The following is a 22,432-nucleotide window of genomic DNA, read 5'->3' as shown; positions in this document are numbered from 1 at the left end:
ATTGGCCAATGCTCCAGCCAATTGGTGAAGGAGCTCCCGGCTCGCGCGCTCTGATTGGCTGGGCGGTAGGACGAGGCCAACACCCTCGCTCCCCTCCCCCCCCACCCCCGGTTGCTCGGCCACCCGGGGATGGAGTCCCGGAGCGGCTCGGGCTCGGGCGGCAACCGCAGCAGCAGGTGAGGCAGGGGGCGCGGGGCGCGGGGCGCGAGGTCCGAGCTGCTCTGGCCCGGGTTCCCCAACTCTTAGAATCCGTCCTGAGCGTTCGGCGACCTCGAATCGGAAAAACGTTATTTTGAGTTTCGGGCAAGCGATGGGTTTCCCCTCTCCGAGCCTCAGTTTCCCTCTCTAAGAAACGGGGACCGCGATGGTATTTAGTTCATAGTGCAAAAACCGAAAATCCGCACACCCGTAGACCCAGGGAGTCACTTTCTGGGGCTCTGTCTTGTGGAGACCGTCGCTTCAGTGTGCAGAAAGGGGTGTAACGGGTGTTTTCTGCAGCCTCTTTATAGTTGTGACACATTGGAAACAGCCGAAATGTCCGGGAAAGAGTTCTTTCTGGTCCGTGATTTTATTTAAATGTCTACCTTGAATAGTAAAAGCTGGAACGAAGAACAGAGTCTGTGATAAGCAGCTGTGTGATAACCGTGCACCAGACACTGCTAAGTTTGCGTTATTTTATTTAACCTTCCCAAACCCGTTGAGGTAAGTACAGTTATCGTCCCCATGTGACATGTGGATACTGAGGTTCAGAGCATTTAAGTGAGTTAGCTAGGATGACGTCACCGGGGAGTGGAAGAGGTGGGGTTTGAACCCAGATCTTTCTGACATGTCTAATTGACTGCTGCACTGCACTGCCTTTTGGGCACAGAGCAAGTGCTGAATGGTAGCTGCCTTTTTTGTTGCAATGGTGAGCTTGAACTAGCTGTGCTCTAAGATCTCTATGATCTGGGGCCCCCCATCCTCTCTCTGGCTTTCCCTTTCAGAATTCTCAGGAGCTATGTTGTCGGAAGTCCTGCTGGTGTCGGCTCCTGGGAAAGTCATCCTCCACGGAGAGCATGCTGTGGTCCATGGCAAGGTAAAAGGCCCCCAGAGCCTTCGAGAATTGGGCATCACTTCTCCCTGTCACTAATCCTGAAAGAAGCTAAAAGGAAGCCTTGAGGCGTAGTCTGGGAGTAGATCGGAGAGGACATCAGTTTCTCCCCAGCCAGGCAAAGAAAAGACAGGTCTGATGCCTCCTGAAGGGCTTCTCTGACCCGCTCAGTGAGAGAGCAAAAGGATGATGTGTAAAGCCTTGTGGGTGGAATGGGATCACCTAGGAAGTAGGCTTCAGTGGAGAAGAAGAGAGGTTTGAGGGCTGGGCTCTGGGCTCTCCAACGTTTTGGAAGTCAGGAAGATGAGTAGCATCTGGCAGAGGAGTCTGAAACACGCATTATTCATTTAACTCTTAAAACAGTCCTCTGAGGTTAAACTTTAGTTTATCTTGTTTGCAGATGTGGATGCTGACGCTTAGGAGAGGATTGCTAATTTGACTAAGGTCCCATTCAGCCAGTAGAGCTAGGAGTGAGCCTAAGTCTATCTGAACCCAAAGCTCGTACTTTTCCCACTCCTCCACTTGGTCATTCTTTATGTTCTTATACTGCTCTTTGAAAACATGGTGATTCTGGGCAAGCCATTCCTGGTGTTGAGAGCCTGTGAATTTTTGCATGGGGAGGGCAAACGTAAGTAGATATTAACTCCTGGTTGCTGGTGGTGGCTGTGCCCAGGCTTAGTGGGTGAGCTTGCCAAGGTGATCAGCAGTGTCTGCCAACGGCATGGGTGGAAGTGGCCTCTGTGCTAGTATTTGCTCTCATCTCAGCACATTGACATCATCCCTTTTTTCCCAAGACAGGAGCCATGCTCCTTGCCACCCACCCTCGGGCTAATTATTTTGCCCTTCATTCTGCAGGTAGCACTGGCTGTGGCCTTGAACTTGAGGACATTCCTCCGGCTTCAACCCCACAGCACTGGGAAAGTAGGCCTTAACTTGCCAAACATTGGCATCAAGCAGGCCTGGGATGTGGCCAGCCTTCAGCTGCTGGACACGAGCTTTCTGGGTAAGTGCAGGGAGGAGGACTCAGATGTGGGAAGAGCCGGGGCCTGGAAGAGAGGGCCAAAGAGGATGTCCAAGTGCTCGTTCCCGGCTATCCTGGAGGGAGCCGGAAGTCAGCCACTCCGGGGATGTTTTCTCTCCTGTCCCCGTGAAATTAGCTTCCTTTATTTATTAATTTTTTAAAATTTAAAAGTATAAAATGATGCACTAGATCTCTGTGGGCTGTTGTGGACAGATCATCAGGGCCTGCTGTTGAGTGAAAAGCAAGATGCGAAACAGCCTGTGTAGGATGATGGGGATGGCAGAGTCAGTATCAGTATGTATGTAAACACAGAGAAAAGGCTGGGCTGCTACACAGCCAGCTGACCATGGTACGTATGGTTAGGGAGTGGACAAAGGGAACCTTGCCTTCTGTGATGTTGTTTTAACAAGAAGACTGTATTAGTATTTTATAGAATTAAAAATCGTTAGAAGTAAAAGTAACTTATGCTTATTATTGGAAAATACAATTAATACTGGAACATTGTGAGTAAAAAAAAAAAAAATCACCTGTTACCACCACTTGCCGTCTCATGCCCTGTGACAACTGTTAAGCATTTTCATGTTAATCCCTCTGGGTTCTTTTCTTTTTTTTTTTCTTTTCTGGATTATTTTCTGTAGACGGATTATTAGATTGATTGAGACAGGAGATATCTTGGTTTTTGAGCTAACATCCGTGCCTGTCTTCCTCTATTTTATATGTGGGATGCGTGCCACAGCTTGATGGGCCGTGCTAGGTCCGTGCCCAGGATCTGAACCTGCGAACCCCAGGCTGCCCAAGCGCATCGTGTGAACTTAACAGCTGTGCCACTGGGCCAGCCCCGTGGGTTTTTTTTTTTTAACTAAAATTGGATCAGGCCGTATTAGCTCTTCAGAAATGAGTGGGTCTTTTTTTCCTTAGCACATCAGGACTGTCTCCCCACACCAACACATGAAGATCTCCGTGCTGGTTTTTGACAGCTCTGAGAGGGTCGTGTCTGCCCCTGGGCGGGCGCGGGTTAGCGGAGTCGTGCCTCCACCAGAGCTGGGGTGTTTTCTGTTCAGTTTGCCGTCTCCTCTCTGGGCTGCTACCTCGTGCTTTGCAACGGTGTTTCCCAGCCAGAGTGGGGCAGGTGGGACTCCTACAGGGGTCTCTCCCAGTCTGCTCCCAGCCCCCCATGAGAATCAGTCCTCAGCAAGCCACTCAGCCATTCCCAAGTACTGTAGGGAGATGGAATAAGAGTTGAAAATCCCCATTTTAGAGCAACCATTTTCAACCTCGTCGTGCCTTGAGAGCCCCTGGGGAGGTTTTTGTCGTTGTTGTTGTTGTTGTTTTTAACAATACGGCTGGACTCCTGGGCCTGGCCCTCTTCTCTTGAGAATCATTGGTGGTGGTAGGGGACCAGGCACGTGTATTTTGAAAGGGCGATCCCAGGGACCCCCTCAATTAAGAGCCCCTGCTTTGGAGCATGCCTCTGAAAACAGCTGTCCAGAGCAACCTGGACTTGCTTTCCATGGTGCACAGGGCCGCCCAGCCCAGCCGGAAATGGTCCCTGAGCACTGGCTGCCGCTTCTCTGTGTCACAGATGGAGCACAGATGGAAGCAGCCAGGTAAGATGGGGCCTGACTCAGACCATTTCTGACTCCCTGGGCGAGCCTGGGCAGAGCACTGAGGGCGCTGAGCCTCCGTGAGCGGGGTCACGTTGCCTGGGAGGGGTGCTGTGGGGACACAGCGGGAGGGGAGGTGCTTGTAGGGCTGTGGCCCAGCGGGCAGTACATACGTGAGGGCTGATCGTCTGCCTCTCCAAGGAGAGGAGGGAATCTGAGCCTTTTGGAGGCTTGTTTTCTATTAGGTTGCAAGGATCTGCCATCTCTTTCCTTGCGTGTCCTTGTGTTCCCTCCTAACAGTAATAAACACAGTGAACCTTTGGGCGTTTACATGTGCCAGGCACTGAACTAGTGTTATGTATGTTAGCGCTCTTAGAATTCTCCAGCCTTCCCTGCAAGTAGGTCGGGTTATTCATCCCCATTTTATGGAGGAGAAAATCGAAGTTCAGGGGCCAAAGGGCTGAGGTCACACAGCTTGTCCACGATCCAGAAAGGATTCAGACCCAGATCTTCCTAAACTCCAGAACGCAGGCTCTTCCCAAACCATCGTCCCCATCACAGAGCTCTGAAACGTCTGGGCTCTCAGGAGCACTGCCATTGGCATCGCTGCCTTTATTGTATCATGAATTCAGTCAACTCCTAGCACTCCGTATGGGCCTCACGCTGAAGCTTCCTAACACAGATGCGCCAAGCTCATCTTCACATCCCCTCCCGACTCTGACTCACGACTCTGAGTGATTCATAAAAGGGAGCTGGTCAGACCTGCTCGGCCTCCTCAGCGTCTCTGAAGACAGAGGCCCAGCCTCCTTCCTGTCTGGGAGAGAAACTGCCACTGGCCTGTCCCTCCTGCCTGAGCGAATCTCAGCATTTCACCTTCACTGGTTTTATTCGAGTGGCTTATTCTTGCTAGTTATCTTTTGGGAGAGGGAGACATTTTGGGAACCACGCAATGTTGCGTTTGGTTTGGGTTTTGTACGATGAGGTCAGACCTAGGCCTTTGAGTGACTGGGCTGGCATTCACTTTGCGTGCGTGTGTGTTTTAAACTCCTGTTAGTTAAGCACTTACTACATGCCAGGAGCCGTGCTAAGGGTTTTCTGCACCTCATTTAACTTTATCTTCACGAAACCCTGTGAGGAGGTGCTGTTCCTTTCCCTCTGTACCCATGGAGGGAAACTGAAGTTCAGAGTGGTTCACTCACATGCTCAAGGCCACACAGCAGTAAATGATGCAATCAGGACCCAAGTCTCCCAAGCCGGCGGTCCCCTGACAGGCTCGGCTGTGGTGCCTGCACCGTGAATCCATGTCCATCCAGACTCGGGTCGCCGTAACTGCCCAGTTTGTTGTATCCTGCCGTCTTTAAAACCCCTGAGGCCCTCTCACCCATCCGTGTCTGCTTGTTTGTCTCTGCAACAGAGCAAGGTGACATCACAGCGCTGACCCCGGAGCAAGTGGAGAAGCTGAAGGAGGTGGCGGGCTGCCCCGAGGACTGTGCCAATGACCATAAATGGCTGGCTGTGCTGGCCTTCCTTTTTTTGTACCTGTCCATCTGCCGGAAACAGAGGTTTGTGCGCGGGCTGGGGAGGAGGCTAGTGCAGCCCCCGGACAATAGCCTGGCGTTGCGTAGTTGCAGCTGCTGGAGAACGCACATGCTGCCTCCCGGGTGTCTAACAGCAGCCATCGGCCGTCTCAGCATGTGCCAGCCGCCCTGCTAGACACTTGTGTATGGTCTGCGTTTATAGTCACAGCAACACAGCGAGAGAGGCTCAGTCCTCATTGTGCACAGGAAGAAGCTGAGACTCAGATAAAGACACTTAAAGCCGTGCAGCCAGTCAGCGAGTGGTAGAGCTGGGAAATAACGCGGTTCACTGTAACACTGACGCTTACATTCTTAACTCCCCCCGCCTCCTCCAGCCTCTTCCATTCAGTAGAACCACAGCCAGGTTCCATTCTCGGATCCCCCGCGTGGCTTCCCCTGGGCCGTGTCCATGGAGGCATCCTCTTCCACATCCCACAGGTTCCAGGGACACTCAGTGATTAGCAGAGTGAAGCCTGTGTCCACCTCAGCCCTTAAGATCTGGGTTGTCTGCTGTCAGGGAAGCCAGCTCCCAGAGGGTGACAGAAGTGCTGAGCTGGTGTCCCGTGATGATAGACAGCATGGGCCGAGAGTCAGACCACGTTGGTTCGAACCCAGGGCAGCCACTTCCCAGCTTGCTTGATTACCCTTCCTGAGCCTCAGTTCCCTCCTCTGTACAATGAGAGCAGTAATAGTAGCAACTTCACAGGGTTTTTTGTGAGGCTGAATGAGTTCATTTATCCAAAGTGCCTGACACAGAGCCTGGCACATCACTTGATAAATGTTAACTATTATTATTATATTCCTCAAAAAAGTATCGGAGGATTAGTAATATTACATATGCAATGGGCCCAGCCCTGTCATTGGCACACGGTGAGTGTTCACTATGATTTTGTGGTCCAGAACACAAAGGGAAAGCCTCAGGGGGCAGCATCATGCATGCAGCAGGCGTCAGTCAGTGGCACTGGCTGCCAGCGCCATGCGGAGGACATGAATGTCTCAGCACTTGCCGTCTGACACCCGGACTTCACCTTGAGCGGGGCACATCCCCTTCCAGAGCGAGGGGGCGCCTTGCAGAATCCCCTGGTCTGGGTGGGGTGGGCAAGTGTAGTTTGAAAAGGCAGAGTCAGTATTATTTTACATTTGGAAGACAGGAAGAGTGCCTCACGGAAATTACAAAACGTGAAGTTTGACAGCCTTGCCTGGGGGACCCACACGTGAGAGGCAGGGCCTGTGAACTTTCCAGCGATCCAAAGCAGGCGGCGGAACACGTGCTTGGGAGGCCTGGCCGGTGGGAGAGGCGCATGCGGACACACAGTCAGCGCGCCGTGATGGGGCCGCGGTGGAGGAAGATTGTGTGCTGGGGTCATCGAGGGGGAGCTAGGAGTGGCCTCAGTGGGGGTCAAGGGACGCTTCACAGTGGGAATGACATTTGAGAAGGGTCTTGGAGCACCGGTGGGAATTTCCCTGGCATGAAGAGGTGCAGAGCTCTGCCGGGCAGGGGCACCGGCTCCAGCTACAAGCAGGGCCCTGCGCCCATATGGGGCACAGGAAGGAGTTTAGAGGTGGTTGGTGGTTCACGAGGCACTTACAGGAAGAGGTCTGGGTGGACAGCGGGGTGATTTAAATGAACCTCTACTTGTTTTCAAGTTGTCTGATTCACCACGGGTTCCTGCCGTCCGGTAGGGATGCTTTTGGGGGTCAGAACTCTCCCCACCTTCAGAAAACTGGGCCAAAAGCCTGGAGTCAGGCCCTGCCGGTGTCCGGTCCTGGGCCTCAGCCGCTGGTTCCCTCTTGGCCCCTCACGGCCCTTCAGGAGAGTCGCGCTCTGCCCCCTCGTGTGTTTCAGGGCCCTGCCCAGCCTGGACGTCACTGTGTGGTCGGAGCTGCCCCCCGGGGCCGGCTTGGGCTCCAGTGCTGCGTACTCCGTGTGTCTGGCAGCCGCCTTCCTAGCTGCGTGCGAGGAGATCCCAAACCCGCTGAAGGATGGGGAGCCCACCAGCAGGTAACCACAGCCCTCACCCTGCTCGTTGTCCTTCCTGTGTGCCACGATCCAAGCCTGGGTTCTGTCGCCGAGAGCTCACCGCCACCGTGAGATGAGAGGTGTCATGGGGCCATTTTACAGACGGGGAAGGTGAGGCACAGACAGGCCAAACAGCTGGCCCAGGCTACACAGCTCGTATGGCAGTGGGGTTTGAACACAGGCAGTCTGAATCCAGAGCCTGGGCTCCTTGCCCCTGCGCTGGACTGCTTCACTTCCCCCACCCCCGCCTTGCCTCTTTGGGGTTCAAGTGCCATGGCATGGTGGGATGAACCTGAGCCCAGAGGTGGAGGGCAATGGGTAAGATGAGCCTTTGGGCCACCTCTGCCATTGACTCGCTGTGGGGCCCTGGCCAGGCCGTTGTACCCCTGGGAACCTGAATGTCCTCCCCTGTGGGTGGTAATGATAATACCAAGGAGGGGATCGCCAGGTCGTGCCCGCCGGTTATGAGAAAAAGGTATAATGTGCCAAGAAATGAACACGGGCGGTGTGTTTCTCAGATTAGGCCATCTTCCCCCTGCAGGTCCTCGACCTCGTCTCCACAGAGGGAGACACCTGCGGTTCTCCCTGTGACACGGCAAGGCGTGTCAGGGCAGGGATGCTGGCAGACCGCCTGTGTCACTTGGAGAAGGTGCTTTGAGAAACCTCCCCATGCACAGAGGTTATGCCGTTTGCCCTGGGTCTCCCCCGGGATGTGGATGCCAGGATGAAGCCTAGCAGCTTCTTGGGGAGGCCTCTCCCTGGGCCCACAGGACTCAGGGGAGCCCTCCCACTCGGGGGCCTTTGGTACCAGCCCTGTAGAGCCCAGCTGCGCCATGTCGGGTGGACTGCTGGCCGCCTCCGTCTCCCAGCGTAGCCAGCAGGAGAGGGCGGCCGTTCTGACAGTGCTGGGTGCCAGATGGCTGTAGCTGTGTGTTTCCACCCACAGCAGTGTCCCTGTGCCCTCCGCCCCCACTGCGGGAGCTCAGAGTGGCACAAGGCCCAAAGAAGGCGGAGTGCTGGCCTGTGGCAGAACAACCCGTCCTCTTCCTGGGTTTGGTTTTGAATTGAGGTTTTCTTTCACTGCCCTGAAAACTCTGAGGCTTTACTGTTTTCCTAGGCCCCATTGGGTGCCCTGTTAGAGGTCTCTCATGGCCCACGATTCCTCTTCTGAGACCTGGACTTTAAAACGCAGTTGAATTCAGACCAAGCCCGATGGTCGCCGTGCTCCTCACGGCCACAGCGGACCTGGGGGCTGTTGGTTGATGTATCTCTGTTGGCACTCCCCAGAGTCGCTTTGAGTGCTCCTGTGTGGGGAGAGAAGTGTTGGGGGGGGCGGTTCGGCAGAGGAGAGTTCGCCCCTGTGGGTAACACGAGGCGTGGTTTTCTGGCATTTCTGTGAGGTTTGCCAGTTAACCCATTGCGTGGCCTTGGGCAACCCCTTCTCTCCGGGGCTCCATTTTCTCACCTGAAAGTGAGGGGCTGCCCCATGATCCCTTGGGGAGCCTTCCAGCCTCAACATGTGGTGATCCTGTGATAAGATGGTGACTCAGGACAGAGGCTCTGAGACATCTGCTCTTTAGCATATGCTAGTCGCTGATTATAACCCAGATCAGTGACAACATGGTTGGGTCCCCTGAATAGCCACCTACCCCCGGGCCAGGAGACTGGCTCTGCCTTTCAAAAGGGTGGGTGGCTCGTGTGTGTGTGTCTGTGTGTGTGTGTGTGTCTGTGTACGTGTGTGTGTGCGCGCGTGTGTGTGTGCGCATGTGTGTGTGTGTGTCTGTGTACGTGTGTGTGTGTGTACGTGTGCGCGCGCACGCGCGCGTGTGTGTGTGCGTGTGTGTGTGTGGTCTTTGCCGTGCTGCTCCCTCCCAGCCTGTTCTCCCACCCGCCCTGAAGACCCACTCACTCCTCTCAGAACCTTTGGGGAGAGCAGACCCCAGCCCCACCCCCACCCCCCCCTGCATTTCCCAATCGGAAGGAACTGGAATCCAGCCTTGGAGACTCAGTTGGGAATGTGAGCCCCTGAAGAGCAGACTGTGTGCAGAGTAGGAATAAGACTCTGTTGAGAGGGCCGGGCCCTGGGCCGGGTTCAGCCGCCCCCTCCCGGTCTCGCTGACTCACTTCTCGGTTCCAGGAAAGGGCCAGCTCTTGTCCAGTTCCAGGCACTGCCCAGGCTTCGCAGCCTGGAATGCTCTCCAGCCAGCGTCTTGCCTTGCTGACCCCGCTTGTCGCTCAGCCCCCTGTTCAGAATGGGGCACACTCCGTTCAGCTGGCATGGCGCTCCCTGGGGTTGTGGCAAATACTGACTGACACCCGCTCTGTGCGTTAGACTCCAGGTTCCAAGCAGTCAGGGCTGTGTCCATTCACTCCTGCTATGAGGTCAGTCACAGCACATAGTAGATGCTCAGTAAACACGTAACGAGCGAGCCAGCGCATCTCATTGGCGCCATGAAGCTCAGCGTTAAGAGCTCAGGCTCCAGTCACAGATGCGGTTCCGATGTAGCAGTGAGTGGCCCTGTGATCTCGGGGGTGCTTTTCACCCACCTGAGCCTCAGTTTCCTCTTCTGTAAGAAAGGGGATCGTAACTGTGCCTTTCCTGTGGAGCCATGGTGAGGATTACAGGAGACGGTCCATTTGGGAAAGCCTTTAGTTAGCAGAGTGCTTAGTCATCAGTAGCACTGAGCGGTGTTAGCTCATTGCTAGTCAGAGCCTCACAGCCCCATGTGAGTTGTGGGTCCGTAAAATCCTCGTTTGACTGATCAGGAAAGAGGCTCAGAGTGGGTGATTGACTTGCCCAAGGCTGCACAGCCAATGAGTGGTTGGACCGGGCTTGGAGTGAATCCAGGAGCCATGGTCCTGGCCGGCCTCTGGTTTTCAGAGCACGTACTGTCTCCCGTGCATTTTACGAAGCCCTCACGTGTTCTTCCGTTCACAACGTCCTCTGTGAGGCAGACACTACTGCCCCTGTTTACAGATGAGCAAACCGAGGGGTGGAGGTGGAGCGATTGCTCAGGGATGCCCAGTGAGTCAGCAGCAGGACGGGCTCCTGCTTAATCCCCAGCCCTGCCCCTGAGCCATTGGACTCCCGGGGTCAAATGCACTGCAGGCTTCTGTGTGCTGGGGAGGGGAGTCGATGGAAAGAAGGAAAGGAGACAGAAGCCCAGGGGGAGGCGTGGCGGAGCGGGGACACTCATTTGTCCTTGCTGGATGCTCATGTGTCAGGTCTGTTCACTTCCTGTTAATGAGCCCGCGCCTCTTCCGAGGAAGGCAGTGTGGCTGCGTGCTAGAGAAAGCTCCATCCAGAGATGGCTGGTGCAGACCTGGCCCTCTGGGTGTCTGGGCACCTGAACTCCACATTCCTAACGGTTGTGCTTTCCACCTCCCTGCAGGGCTTTGGGAAGCAGCCGCCCCCGGGCCCGCCCCCGCCCCCGCCCCCCCGCCACCAGGCTCGCTCCTGTTGAAGGCAGGCCTGGGTCAGGAGCGGGGCTTACATGGGGGTCTGTGGTGCTAACCGCCACCCACTGCTGCTGGCGGACCCTTGCGAGAGCTTTGCCGGGTTCGCCGGCCTCTAGCCCTCGAGGAGGGTCGAGTTACCATCCTCCAGATGCCCAGAGCGGGCTCAGGCCTGTGCTTTACCCGGCAGGTTCCGAGCTGTTTTTCTCTTCCTTCTGAGTTTGAGGGTCCAAGCCCTTTTGTCTTGTGGACTCCACCGAGCCCAGCCTCTGGGCCCTGCCCTCTGACCCCCGGCCCCCCACCCACCACCTCGGTAAAGACGACTTTCTGTGTCTCTGCAGGTGGACCGAGGAGGACCTGGAATTAATTAACAAGTGGGCCTTCCAGGGGGAGAGAGTGATTCACGGGAACCCCTCCGGAGTGGACAACACTGTCAGCACCTGGGGTAGGCGCGGCCCTGGGCTCGCTTTCTTTACTCTTATTATTTTTAAAACTCTTATGACAACCGTAGCTGCCTGGCCTCTGTGGATTTGGGGTGAATAGAGTCGGAGGATTCTGAGGAAGATGGCATTGCCCTGCATCGAAGGGATGGGGCAGTCTCAGGGCTGGGCCTGACACCGCCTGAATTCGGGTCTCAGGGGGCGGGGCTGGGGCCTGGGAAGCTCTGGTTGCGCTGAGCTCCGTGGGGCAGGGGTCCCTCCAGTGAAGCTGCAGAGCCCCGGCTGTGGAGGGTGGCTCCCTCTGGTGAGAACGCTTGCTTCCTGGACTGAGTCCCCCAGCTCTGGGCCCCACTTCACCACCAAGCTTGTCGGAGTGAAGCTGGGCAGCCTGGGGGGGCAGGAGGGGCCCCTGCCCCGCGGCCTGGCGAGAGCTCACAGTGGACTGGGGCCCCTCGTGCCCTCCTGGGCCTTTTGTAATGGAAGCTGAGATGTCTGGTTACAGTGTTTAGTCTCTTCCCTGGATGAGGCAAGACTGTCACCCCACCCAGATCCAGCCTGTCTGCCAAGAGGCAAAAACACGGAGCTTCTCCTGCAGCTCTGACCCACTCATTCTTCTCTAGGAGGAGCGCTCCGGTACCAGCAAGGCAAGATTTCCTCCTTAAAGAGGTAATTCTGGGAGGAGCAGCACCGTCTGGCTTGGCTGCGTCGGCGCGTGCACGGGGGATCTCTGTTGCCTTGTGACGTCACATGGGGCAGGTGTCCCGGGGCTTTCCCTTTCCCCCGCCGTGGGCCTCCCAGGCCATCGGCCACGAGGAAGCCCTGCTCTTTCCTTCTCCGCCTCAGCTCTTACGTGGCCAAGAGGCGAGAGGGGGAAGTCACGCATGGCTGTGCCGTTCACCCTCCTGAAGGCGGGTTTTCCCCGAGACCCCAGCTGCTCATCCGCTTCTTCATTCGTTCGTCTGTTCATTCAGCAAACGAGAATTGATAACTTCCTGTGTTCCTGATGACACTGGGCCAGGAAGGCAGGATGTAAAGATGAATCTGGGACACGGTTGTGGGCGTGTGGGGACAGACCTGCACACAAGAGACAAGACAACGTGAGAGTTGCCATAATGAAGGCATGTGAAGCAGAGCCAGGCCCCGAGCCCGTGGAGGCTTGTGAGGGGCTCAGAGCAGCAGTGACGTTGGCCACTTTCAGCCTGTTCTACATTTCTTTACCTCCCCTCTGGAGTGACTGGAATGACAAACCTGCGTCTAGGATGGCCATGTCCTCCGTTCTGTTTGCGGCTAAAGTAGAAAGGTTAGGCGCAAGGGACCAGGTCCTTGGCAAGCAGGAGCAGGTGCCTCTTGGCTGGTCCCTGAGCCCTCCATCAAGTTGGGCAGTGATGTTGTCGCCGGGCCCTTTGCCGCCTCGGTGGGCCTATCCACGGCAGGGAGGGTCCCAGGGCTGTCTGTCACCTGCTTTACCCTGCCCAGTCTTCTTTGCAGATGGGCGGCAGGTGCTGGCCCGCTGCCCTCACCGCCTGGGCCACTCCATCTGTGGTTCAGTGATCTGGCGTGCCATGTCGGCACTCCTGCTTCCACCAGGACCTCTGGGATCGTCCTGTCCCTGCTCTGTCGGCTTCCAGGAGCCAATCCTGCCTTTCTGAGGCTCTCCATCAGGGTCTCTTAACCTCAGCACCACTGACACTTTGGACGGGAGAGTGCTTTATGGTGGGGGCTGTCCTGTGCGTAGGATGTTCAGAAGCATCCCTGGGCTCTGCCCGCTAGGTGCCGGGAGCACCTCCCCTGTCTCCCAGTTGTGACAGTCAAAAATATCTCCAGACGTTGCCACATGTGCCCTGGAGGGCAAAATCCACCTGGGTGACAAGCACTGCTCTGCACGGAGGAGGAAGCAGAGCCGTCAGGGAGCGTGGAATAGCTTCCTGTGGCTGCTCGTGGAATCGGTGGCTGTGGAGCCCGGGCCTGGGTCAGGGCTGGCTCTGCCAGGTGCGGTGAGAGCTGGGCGAATGCTGAGGGGCGAATTCAGGAGGGGACTCTGAGGTGTCTGGGCCTGGGCCCGTCCTCGGGGCTGCCGGTCTCTTAGAGGAGGCAGTCCCGACTGTAACCCTCAGAAGGAAGGCCCCCAAAGGCTGTGAAGCTGCTGTGGTTGACAGTGTGGGTGTCCTAAGTTGGGCTGCAGATTTGGGCTGGCCTTCCGGTGGCCGTGGCATGTCATTCATTTCATGTTTCCTGAAAGCCAGTTGTCTCCCAAGCATGGAACTGGGCCCCAGGGGTGGAAAACCAGTTAAGACGTGGCCTGGGCACGCACACAGCATACTGGGGGGGATCGAGATGAGCAATGGCGGTCCCCGAGGCATGGCCCGTGACCAGCAGTGGGGTGTGGTGGGCAGAGGCTCTGGGGTCCGCAGGCCTGGGTTTGAGCCCGGCACTGCCACTTGCCAGCTGGGTGCCCTGTGTTGAGTCACTTCTCCTGAGGCCTCTGTCTTCTTGTTTGTATAATGAGGATCCTGAGCAGGAAACCAGAAACGGGATCTATAAAGCGCTCAGCTCTTTGCTGACCGAATGAATTCATCTGTTCCGCAAAGGTTTTTGAGCAACTGCTGACTGCTGGGGCCTCAGCAGGAACAGCGACCTGCCTTCCTGGAGCTCAGCTTTTGTGGGAGGAGACAACCAGCACATAGAGGGCTCTGTAAGAGCATGTCAGACAGTCCCAGGTGCTTTTAGGAAATACAAAGCAGGGCAAGGGCCATGGCAGGTGGAGGAGGGATCTCGCTGGAAGGGATGCCTCTGATGAAATGACATTGGAGCAGAGGCCTGAATGAAATAAAAGACTGAGTCAAGGAGCTATCGAGGGTGGGACGGATCCATAGCAGAGGAAATGCAGTGCAAAGGCTCTGAGGCAGGAGTGTGCCTGGCATGTTGAGCAGTATCCAGGAGGCCAGGGTGCTGAGTGGAGTGAGCACCCAGGGAGGCAGAGTTGGGATGAGATGAGGTTGGGGAGTTAGCCAGGCCGAGGGCGCACTGCGCCTCAGAGCAGAGCCCTGGGCGCTGGTCACTGGGTGTCATAGGAGCCCTGGGTGTACGGGGCTGGCAGGGCTGGCGGCAGCCCCGTTTGCAGAGGACTTGTCTAAGAAAGATGAAGATGCGAGACTCAACTCCCGCCGCCCCGACAGAGGAGCGCACAGACCGGTCCCTGCTGCCGGCTGCTGGGCGCCGTGGTGGGCGGTGAGCAAATGGCCGATTCCCTGAGACTCCACTTTAATCCACCGCTGGCTTAGAGAGGAACCCTTGCCCCCAAACCATGCCTGGCGCTTCTCCATAAAAAAGGCATTGTTTGCTTAAGTGGACCGAGCTGTGGCCTCCCAGAACGCTGCCTTTTTGAGGAACGGCTTGTCTTTAAAAGGGAGAGAAAAGCCAAATAGAATGTTCATCTTTTGTAAAGTTAAAAAAAAAACCCACGAGCTGGCCTCCGGAGCTGAGAATCGATATTAATTTCCCGGGCTCACGGGCAGGGTGATCAGACAGGCTGCTGGCAGCCTCTTCCAGCCCCGTCGGGTTTTCAGTCTCGAACTGTGACAAGAAGGGCGAGCAGGGACAGGAAGGCTCTGCCACCTCCCGCTGGTGCGGGCCCCAGCCCACCCACACCTCCACCTGCAGCGGCTCTGAGGCCGGCTGGCATGACGAGAACTGGTGGCTGAGTCCCCAGGGACAGCTGGCCTCAAGGACACCTGGGATCGGGGCTTCAGGAGGGCTTAGAAAGCCCAGCGGGCAGGTGAGGACAGCGGGCTGTGCTGGAGAGCCGGCTCGCCGCGGCCGCCCTGGCCCGGTTCTCTTACCCAGGACAGCCGAGCAGACCAAGTGACTCCCTCTAACCACAGCTGGTTTCCTGCCGGGGCAGCTGGTCTGGGTGCCATCAAGGCAGGACAGGAACCAGCTCAGCGTGCTGGGAACCCGACCCCGCTGCGACCCCACCGTCCTCTTGTGCTCCTGTGTTGACTGCACCGGCTGACCCAGGCATCTTCCCTCCCCACATGCCCTCCATGCCATCTGTCCCGGGTCCTGTTGCTTTTTCTTCCTAACTCTCCAGGCCCTTCCACTCCAGCCCCCTCAGGTGGCCCACACGGCGGAACCCCGGCCCCTTCTTGTATTCCTCGTACTCCCATTGTAGCCACTTTGAACTTCTAACTCCACGGACATGCTGTGCTCTCCCACCCCCAGGCTGGGCTAGGCTCCCTCGCACACGGCTAGCACATATTCGGATGAATGAGCGAATGAATGAATGAGTGAGTGAGTGACAGGCCGAGGGAAGTGGTCCACAGCCATCGCACCGTGCTTCCCCAGCTCCCCCTCCAGGCCACTGTTGCTGTTACCTTCCCGGGCCTCCCTTCCTCCTCTGTGTCAGGTGGAATGGAGGCCCAGCCCGGCCCCAGCTCCTCTGTCCTGAGCTCACCAAGGACCCTCTTGGCCCCGCAGGCCACCGGCTCTGAAGATCTTGCTGACCAACACCAAAGTCCCCCGCAGCACCAAGGCTCTGGTGGCCGGCGTCAGGAACAGGCTGCTCAAGGTGCTGCTCATTCCGCTTCTGGGCGGGTCCTGCAGGGCCACACAGTCACATTTAGGTGTTGGGGCTCTCCCTTTGCCTCGTGGGTCAGCAGGGGATGGGACAGGGTCATGGGGACTCCGGCAGGCAGTTTTGGCAGAAAAGGAGGTGCTGTCTGTTCACACCCCACCAGGAGGCAGACAAGGGTTAGTAGACACGCTGGCTTTGTCCTGAGAATCCCCCACGGGTGTAAGGGGGGCCGGGCAAGGCAGAGACAGGAGGTTCTCCCAGAGGGTGGGTGTGGGCTGTGGGGACACCTCCTCCCTCTGCCCTGAGCCGGGGCAGCTGTGCAGTGTCTGCCTGCCCCAGGCCTCACAGGGCCTTCCTTCCTCCCCTCCAGTTCCCAGAGATCGTGGCCCCCGTCCTGACCTCCATAGAAGCCATCTCCCTGGAGTGCGAGCGAGTGCTGGCGGAGATGGCGTCGGCCCCCACCCCGGGACACTACCTCGTGCTGGAAGTAAGCGCCGTCCTCAGGGCCCAGGTCACTCCCGACACCGCCGTCTGGGCACGCTCCCCAGCCTGCGCTCAGAACCCGGAGCTGAGCCTGGGCCCGGGTCCCCTGTGCACAGCAAGTGGGCCGTGTTTCCTGCCTCTTCCCCGCGGATGGGGAGGGATGGGGAGTCGCGGGGAGAATGCAGGGGGCAGGCCTGGCGCCCGCTCAGCCATTGGCTGGGGGTGGGGCCCTGCGCGTCAGGGGCACCGGGATGTTGCTGACCCATCTCCTGTGGGTCCAGAGCGATTTCACCCGGCCACCTCTCCCTCTGTTTTTGCCAACTGCGTGTGTTCATTCAGTGCCTGTCACCTGCATGCCTGGAGCAGGCACTTCTAACGTGGTTTTCCATCGTTGTTACCCCGGCCACCATCCTTGGCATAATTCCAGCATGGAGGCTGAGACCTCACGCTTGGAGTTGATCAGCCCGGGGTCTCGGTCCTGGCCCCGCCCCTGCTGCCTCTGTGGCCTCACTACAGCGCCCCAAGCATGCAGCGACCCACAAGCACAAGGTCTCACGAGCCACCGGTTCAGTCAGCCGGAGGGCCCAGGCTCCTGCTCAGACACGGGCCATCTGGCTCAGTGAACGTGGACTGACAGGACAAAGCCATCTGCGTTCCCTTGAAGAATCCGAGGGCCGACCAGCCCCAGCGTATGTGGCTGTCGGCTGGAGGTGCTCCTCGAGGAGGCCCCGTGGGCTCCCTTTCTCCACAGTCCCCACCACTCCCTAATCACTACCTGCAGCCGCTACAGTCTGTGCCTGGCGCCTCCCTGTCCTGCTGTAAGTGTTTGAGTCTGCAGGCCCTGGAATGAATGGCGGCTGCTCTCTCCCGAGTCCTTTCACAGATGCTCTCTCACTTGATCCTTACAACAGCCTACCTGTGGAGCAGGTACACTGCCCCATTTCACAGAGATAAAAACCGAGGCCTAAAGAGAGCAACTTTCTCCAAGGGTCCCGACCAGTGAGTGGCCGAGCCGGGCTCAAACTGTTTATTCCTTTAGTCACTGAATCTTTAATGAGCACCTATGGGCCAGGCGCAGGGACGTCACCTAATTCCTGCGCTTTCGTCCCCATCCTCCCAGCCTTCGCCTTGCTGGCTCTCAATTCCTCTCACGTAGGAAGGCGGGGACACAGTCCCCCGGGTAGGAAATTAGTAATGATGGAGTACTGCCTAAAATAGAGCCTGTTGAGCCCCAGAGAATGCCACAGAACAGCACGTTGATTATACATTGTGTGTATTTTTGGCTGTGGCAGCCACGGAAAGGCACAGCTCAGCTCCCGGACAGCTTTGCACTCAAACCAGCGAGCTGTTCTCCTGTGTCACAACCTGTCATCCTTGACAGATTTTGGATCAGAATGTGACAGGTGTCTGGAACCTGCCTCGGCAACATGACACCTGGCCCTCAGGTGCAGAGAGAGGCCCCCAGAAGTTCTCACTCACATCCAGCCCTTGGGGCCGGTGATAGGCACCTGGGGCTGCCACCGGGCCATCACGCCTGTCTGCTCGTTTGTCAGAAGTGCCGGGGGGTTCGAGGCGGGGGGCTGACCCAGCCCTGCCCAGTGGACCTGGGCAGCAGAGCCAGGTGGGCCTCTGCAGACAGCTTGGTGATTGGCAGCCCTCAGGGCGCAGGGCGCCCAGGGGGCCCTGGAGCAGGGCTGCGTGCTGTCAGGCCGCACCCGGCAAGAATTGGGTGGTGGCAGGAGTGCTGAGGGCGCTCTTGGAGGGAAGGTAGACACGAGCTTTGCGTCAGGCAGACCCGGCTTCAGTGCCAGCTCGGTGTCTTACTAGCTCGGTGACCTTACGCAAGTCACTTACCTCTTTGAGCCTCGGCTCCCCGTTTGTAAAATGGGGACGCTGGTAATGTGACCGTACACGTGCTAATGCAGCTGATGTCTGCAGAGCACTAATCTCGTGCCTGGCCTTGTGTGAAAGGCTCACCCCATCTCATCGGCATGGCAGTGAGGCAGATACGCTAAGAGTCCTGTTTGACAAAGGGGAAAATGAGGCTCGCAGGGCAAAACCTCGCCCCAGGACACACAGCCGCAAAGTGGCAAAGCCAGGACTCTATCCAGGCCTGCCTGACTCTGGACCCCATAATCTTAACTGCCCGAGGACAGGGACCAGAGCCGGGTGAGTGTCTTCGAGTTCCAGCATCCGGCACGGTGCCCGGCATGTTGTGGCCATTTGGCAACCCTGACGGAGTCAATCAAGTGTGAATGGTGGGTGCCTGGACAGCGGTGGCTGTCAGTTTTGTTATTTCATCAGCCTGCAGCTCGTTTGGTCCTCAGGAGAGCAGAAATTTTATTATGCATAATCAAACATAGACAAACATTTAGCTGTTTCCCCGACCTGTGACCTTGTTAGCGCCACAAAGCAGTTCTTATTCTGAAAATCGGCACTTGAGGCAGGTATAGGCTGGCGTACTACTTGAGATGACTTTTCCTGCAAACAACAGAAATCCATCTCAACCAGGCGTTAGCAGAAAAGGAATTTATTGGCTCATAACCGAGAAGACTGGAGGTAAACAGTTTCAGGCATAGCTGGATCCAGGAGCGAAAACAACATAGTTGTACATCTCTCTCTATTTTCCATGTAATCTCTGACCATGTGGCAGGGCAGATGACTCTGGTGGCCTCCCCTCAAGTCAGCCAGTTTTAGCAGTTCCAGTGGAAAGAGGCAGAGAAAACCCTGAGAGGGCCCTGGTCAGCACAGCTTGGGTTACATGTTCATCCCTGACCAGTCATGACAGCCAGAGGCTTCTGTGGCCAGGCCTGGGACATATGCTCGGCACCAGCTCCCTCCTAGCCCCATGGGACCTCCTGCAGGAAGGACAGGGACAGCACTGGGTAGTCAGAGCCATTCACTGTCCCAAACCAGCGGCTGTCAGATGGGTGGGCCGGCCCAGGGCTCGGCCTCAGACAGGCCAAGCAGGAACAGACTGACCTTCTCCTCCAGGAGCTCATCGACATGAACCAGCACCATCTGAACGCCCTGGGTGTGGGCCACGCCTCGCTGGACCAGCTCTGTCAGGTGACCACGGCCCATGGACTGCACAGCAAGCTCACTGGTGGGGGCGGCGGGGGCTGTGGCATCACGCTCCTCAGGCCAGGTACCCGGGGCCGGGCAGGCTTGCCAGCCTGGGTTCATACAAAGGTTCTGCCTGGGTAGTTCCCGTGGGAGAAAGATGAGGCCTGTGAACAAGTCTCACCTCTACTGTGTGGCCTTGGGCAAGTGAATTAACCTCTCTGGGCCTTTATTGCCACACTTTACCCACTTTTTTCTGTCTCTTGCTCACCATCTCCCTTCTTTATCTTCTTCTCCTTTCTCTTTCGTCCTACTTGATCCCTTAGCTCCACATTAGGCCCCCCAGACGCCTCCCCTCCCCCTCAGTTAACCCCATTCCCTAACCCACTGAGGCTCAAAGAGATGTGACTTGTCTGAGGCCCCACGGCCGATCCGTGACAAAGCCGTGTGACTGGAGAGCCCATTTTTGACTGTTGCTCCATAACCCGGCCAGAGAGGGGGCAGGGCCTGTTCCTTGAATGGGGAGGGACATTCTCCAAGGGAGCAGACGCTTGTTGAGTGACCTGCTGCCCCCCCCCCACCAGATCTGCAGCGGCTGGAGGTGGAAGCCGCGAAGCAAGCGCTGACTGGCTGCGGGTTTGACTGCTGGGAGACCAGCATCGGGGCGCCTGGTGTGTCCGTCCACGCGGCCACCTCCCTGGATGCCCCCATCTTGCAAGCCCTGGATGGCATCTGAGATGGGCCCCCAAGAAGCCCCTTGCTGGATCATTCTGGGTGCTAGAATTCGCCTCGGTGCTGGCCACTGAGCACCCAGCTCTCCGTGACTCCCGCCTCAGCCCCAGGGTGGGGGGGACCCAGGGCCCACAGCGTGCTGGGCTGCCCGCAGGCTGTAGCCCATGTTCTGCATGCTCTCGAGCCAGCTGGGCAGTCTTCTGAGACATGAGGGGCTCTCTCCCATCCTCCCAGGACCTCCCACGGCCCCATCCGCGTTGGGACTCTGCCTTCACCTGCCCACTCCCTGGCCCACCCCGACGGACGCTCTGAGGCAGGGGTCTGGTTCCCGGAGCAGTGTGCCTCATCCCTCCCTTGGCCTCTGTGCTTCTACCTTCCCTCAGGGCCCCGGCCCTGCCACCTCCCCCGGGAAGCCTTTCTGGTCCCTGGCAGGGTGACCTTCAGTCTGTTTGAACCGAACCACCCAGCACTTTGTGTGACCTGCTCTTCTCTCCAGTTCGACAGCGGGCTCCCCCAGGGGCGCTCAGGTGGTGGTCTGTGCCTTCTGCCCTCCTGCCAAGCTTGGCCAAAGGCAGGGTGGATGTGCAGCCTCTCCTGCTCTGTACCAAGAGGGCTGCAAAATGGCAAAGGGGCAATAAAAAGATCTTGAGTGACAGCGCTTCTCTCCGCGTCAGAGGGAAGGAGGAGGGTCCCCTGTCCTCGTCCCTCTGCCGGCCACTCTCCCATGGAGCTCTTCAGGAGACAAAGGGAGGAAGAGCTTGGGGTCCCGTGGCTGTGCATCTCAGGGATGGGGTGGGGTGTGCCAGAAGGCCCTGGCCGGATGCCGGGACATCAGCCTTGGTCCGCCAGCACGGCCCCAACCTGCTTTTCCAAAACCAGAAATTTTCAGCTTCCTGGTTCCTGGGACCACGAGCACCAACTAACTCCTAGGCTGTTGTAAGTGTGGAACAGACCTGCTGTGGGTCCTGGAGTCTCTGAAATTAACTGGCCGGGTGGGGAAAACAGACTCTGGTGCTCGTGGCCCAGCGCCTGGCACCTCGCTGGCCCTCTCCGCCCTTTACATTACTGGTCCAGGCCCATAGCCAGCACCTGGCCACCGGGAGCTCTGGGGGCCGGGACCATCAAGAGGCGGGCTAAGACGGTGGGGGCTGGGGCAGGATTTCAGGGTTTGGTCAAAATGGCTCTGCGCTTCTGCCCTTGGCCACCAGGGGGCAGCTGGCTCCTTTCCCAGCATCTTCTCAGGGCCTGGAGGGCAGCTCCCTGCAGAGCAGAACCAGCTCTACCCCTACCCCCAACCCCTCACTCCCCACCCCCACCCCCCCACACCTCTGTCCCTGGGACAGCCTCTCTCCAGGCTCTGCCTGGGGTCCCTGCAGGGAACGTGAGGGCAACAGGAAGAACACCTGCCTGGCTCAACTGGAAAAATGGCCCCAGCACCACTGATGGGGGGTCGCCTGCCCCTGCCCCTCAAAACACAAGTAGTACAGAAAACAGTAATATTAAGACTGAGCAGTTACCATGTGCCGGGCACTGTTCTAAGCGCTGTACGTGCATCCTCTCTTAATCTGCCCCGTCGCTGGAGAGGAATTGCTAGTCTCAGCCCTATTTTACAGATGGGGAAACTGAAGCTCAGAGGGGTTGAGTAACTCATCCAAGGCCACACAGTTAATCAGCATCAGAGGCAGGATTCCAACTCAGATGGTCCGACTCCAGCACCTACCTCAGCCGCTTCGTCCTTCTGCCTGGACACAAGTTTGTTGCGATTCTTGCTGCTGTCCATGCTTGGGCTCATCATTTCCTGGATTCTGATTTACTTACTCACAGTAGGGCCTGGGCATTTTTCAAAGTTCCCCACACGATTTGAACGAGCAGCCAGGGCTGAAAAGTGCTTTCTCGGGGAAGCTGCTGGTTGACAAGTTTCCAGGCTGCATGAGGGCCCCGTAGACGCCCATGGCAGGTGCAGAATCCAGGGAGGTGGGGGCCAGAGGCTGGGGCCCTAGAACCTGCCCACTCCTTGAGACCCTCCCCCTTCCTCACTCCCTGGGGACCACATGTCACTCCTGGTCCAGCCCGTTACTCCTGCTCCAGTGAAGCAGCCACCTTTGTGCCTTGGCAGTGCAGCCTCTCAACCTGGCCACCACCCCCGGCCACCATATGGGCCTGGTGACATCCACTCCTGGCCACCTGTCTCTGATACGACATTTGCAGACCATTTCCATTTGCAGCATCACCCCTTCGCATGGCAGACTGTGCTGGGTCTCGCCCCAGTTGGCCGTCAGAACCACCACCCCCCCCACCCCCACCCCGTGAGTGCCCGGCCCCGCCACCAGCTGCTCTGATGAACCAAACTCGGGCGGGCTCCTCCACGGGCAG

The 22,432-nt window shown here is 57.5% G+C and overlaps 1 protein-coding gene across 2 annotated transcripts; it reads left to right on the top strand.

Annotated features, from left to right (window-relative positions):
* Positions 1-19: 19 nt before the first annotated feature.
* On the top strand, positions 20-20,714 carry MVK (mevalonate kinase). 2 transcript variants are annotated; one of them, XM_014742071.3, is made up of 12 exons: positions 30-176; positions 499-702; positions 984-1,075; positions 1,946-2,093; positions 5,130-5,277; positions 7,139-7,294; positions 11,110-11,213; positions 11,829-11,874; positions 15,685-15,775; positions 16,152-16,268; positions 19,259-19,412; positions 19,912-20,714. In XM_014742071.3, the coding sequence occupies exons 3-12, from the start codon at positions 998-1,000 to the stop codon at positions 20,061-20,063; spliced, it is 1,194 nt and encodes a 397-aa protein (XP_014597557.1). In that variant the 5' UTR covers positions 30-176; positions 499-702; positions 984-997; the 3' UTR covers positions 20,064-20,714. The 2 variants fall into 2 exon arrangements, with proteins under 2 accessions (XP_001496887.2, XP_014597557.1); XM_001496837.6 differs by lacking the exon at positions 499-702 and having other exon boundaries at positions 20-176.
* Positions 20,715-22,432: the final 1,718 nt, after the last annotated feature.

This window comes from Equus caballus, chromosome 8 (genome assembly GCF_041296265.1).
Source record: "Equus caballus isolate H_3958 breed thoroughbred chromosome 8, TB-T2T, whole genome shotgun sequence".
NCBI lineage: Eukaryota > Metazoa > Chordata > Mammalia > Perissodactyla > Equidae > Equus > Equus caballus.
This window is presented reverse-complemented; position numbering and strand designations above follow the sequence as displayed.

What these genes read in the sequence shown, in the direction of transcription:
- MVK (XM_001496837.6), top strand. Translation starts at nt 998, where the DNA reads ATGTTGTCGGAAGTCCTGCTGGTGTCGGCTCCTGGGAAAGTCATCCTC. An exon ending in GATGGGGAGCCCACCAGCAG is followed by an intron (nt 7,295 to 11,109) that starts GTAACCACAGCC and finishes GTGTCTCTGCAG; the next exon opens with GTGGACCGAGGAGGACCTGG. An exon ending in GACACTACCTCGTGCTGGAA is followed by an intron (nt 16,269 to 19,258) that starts GTAAGCGCCGTC and finishes CTTCTCCTCCAG; the next exon opens with GAGCTCATCGACATGAACCA.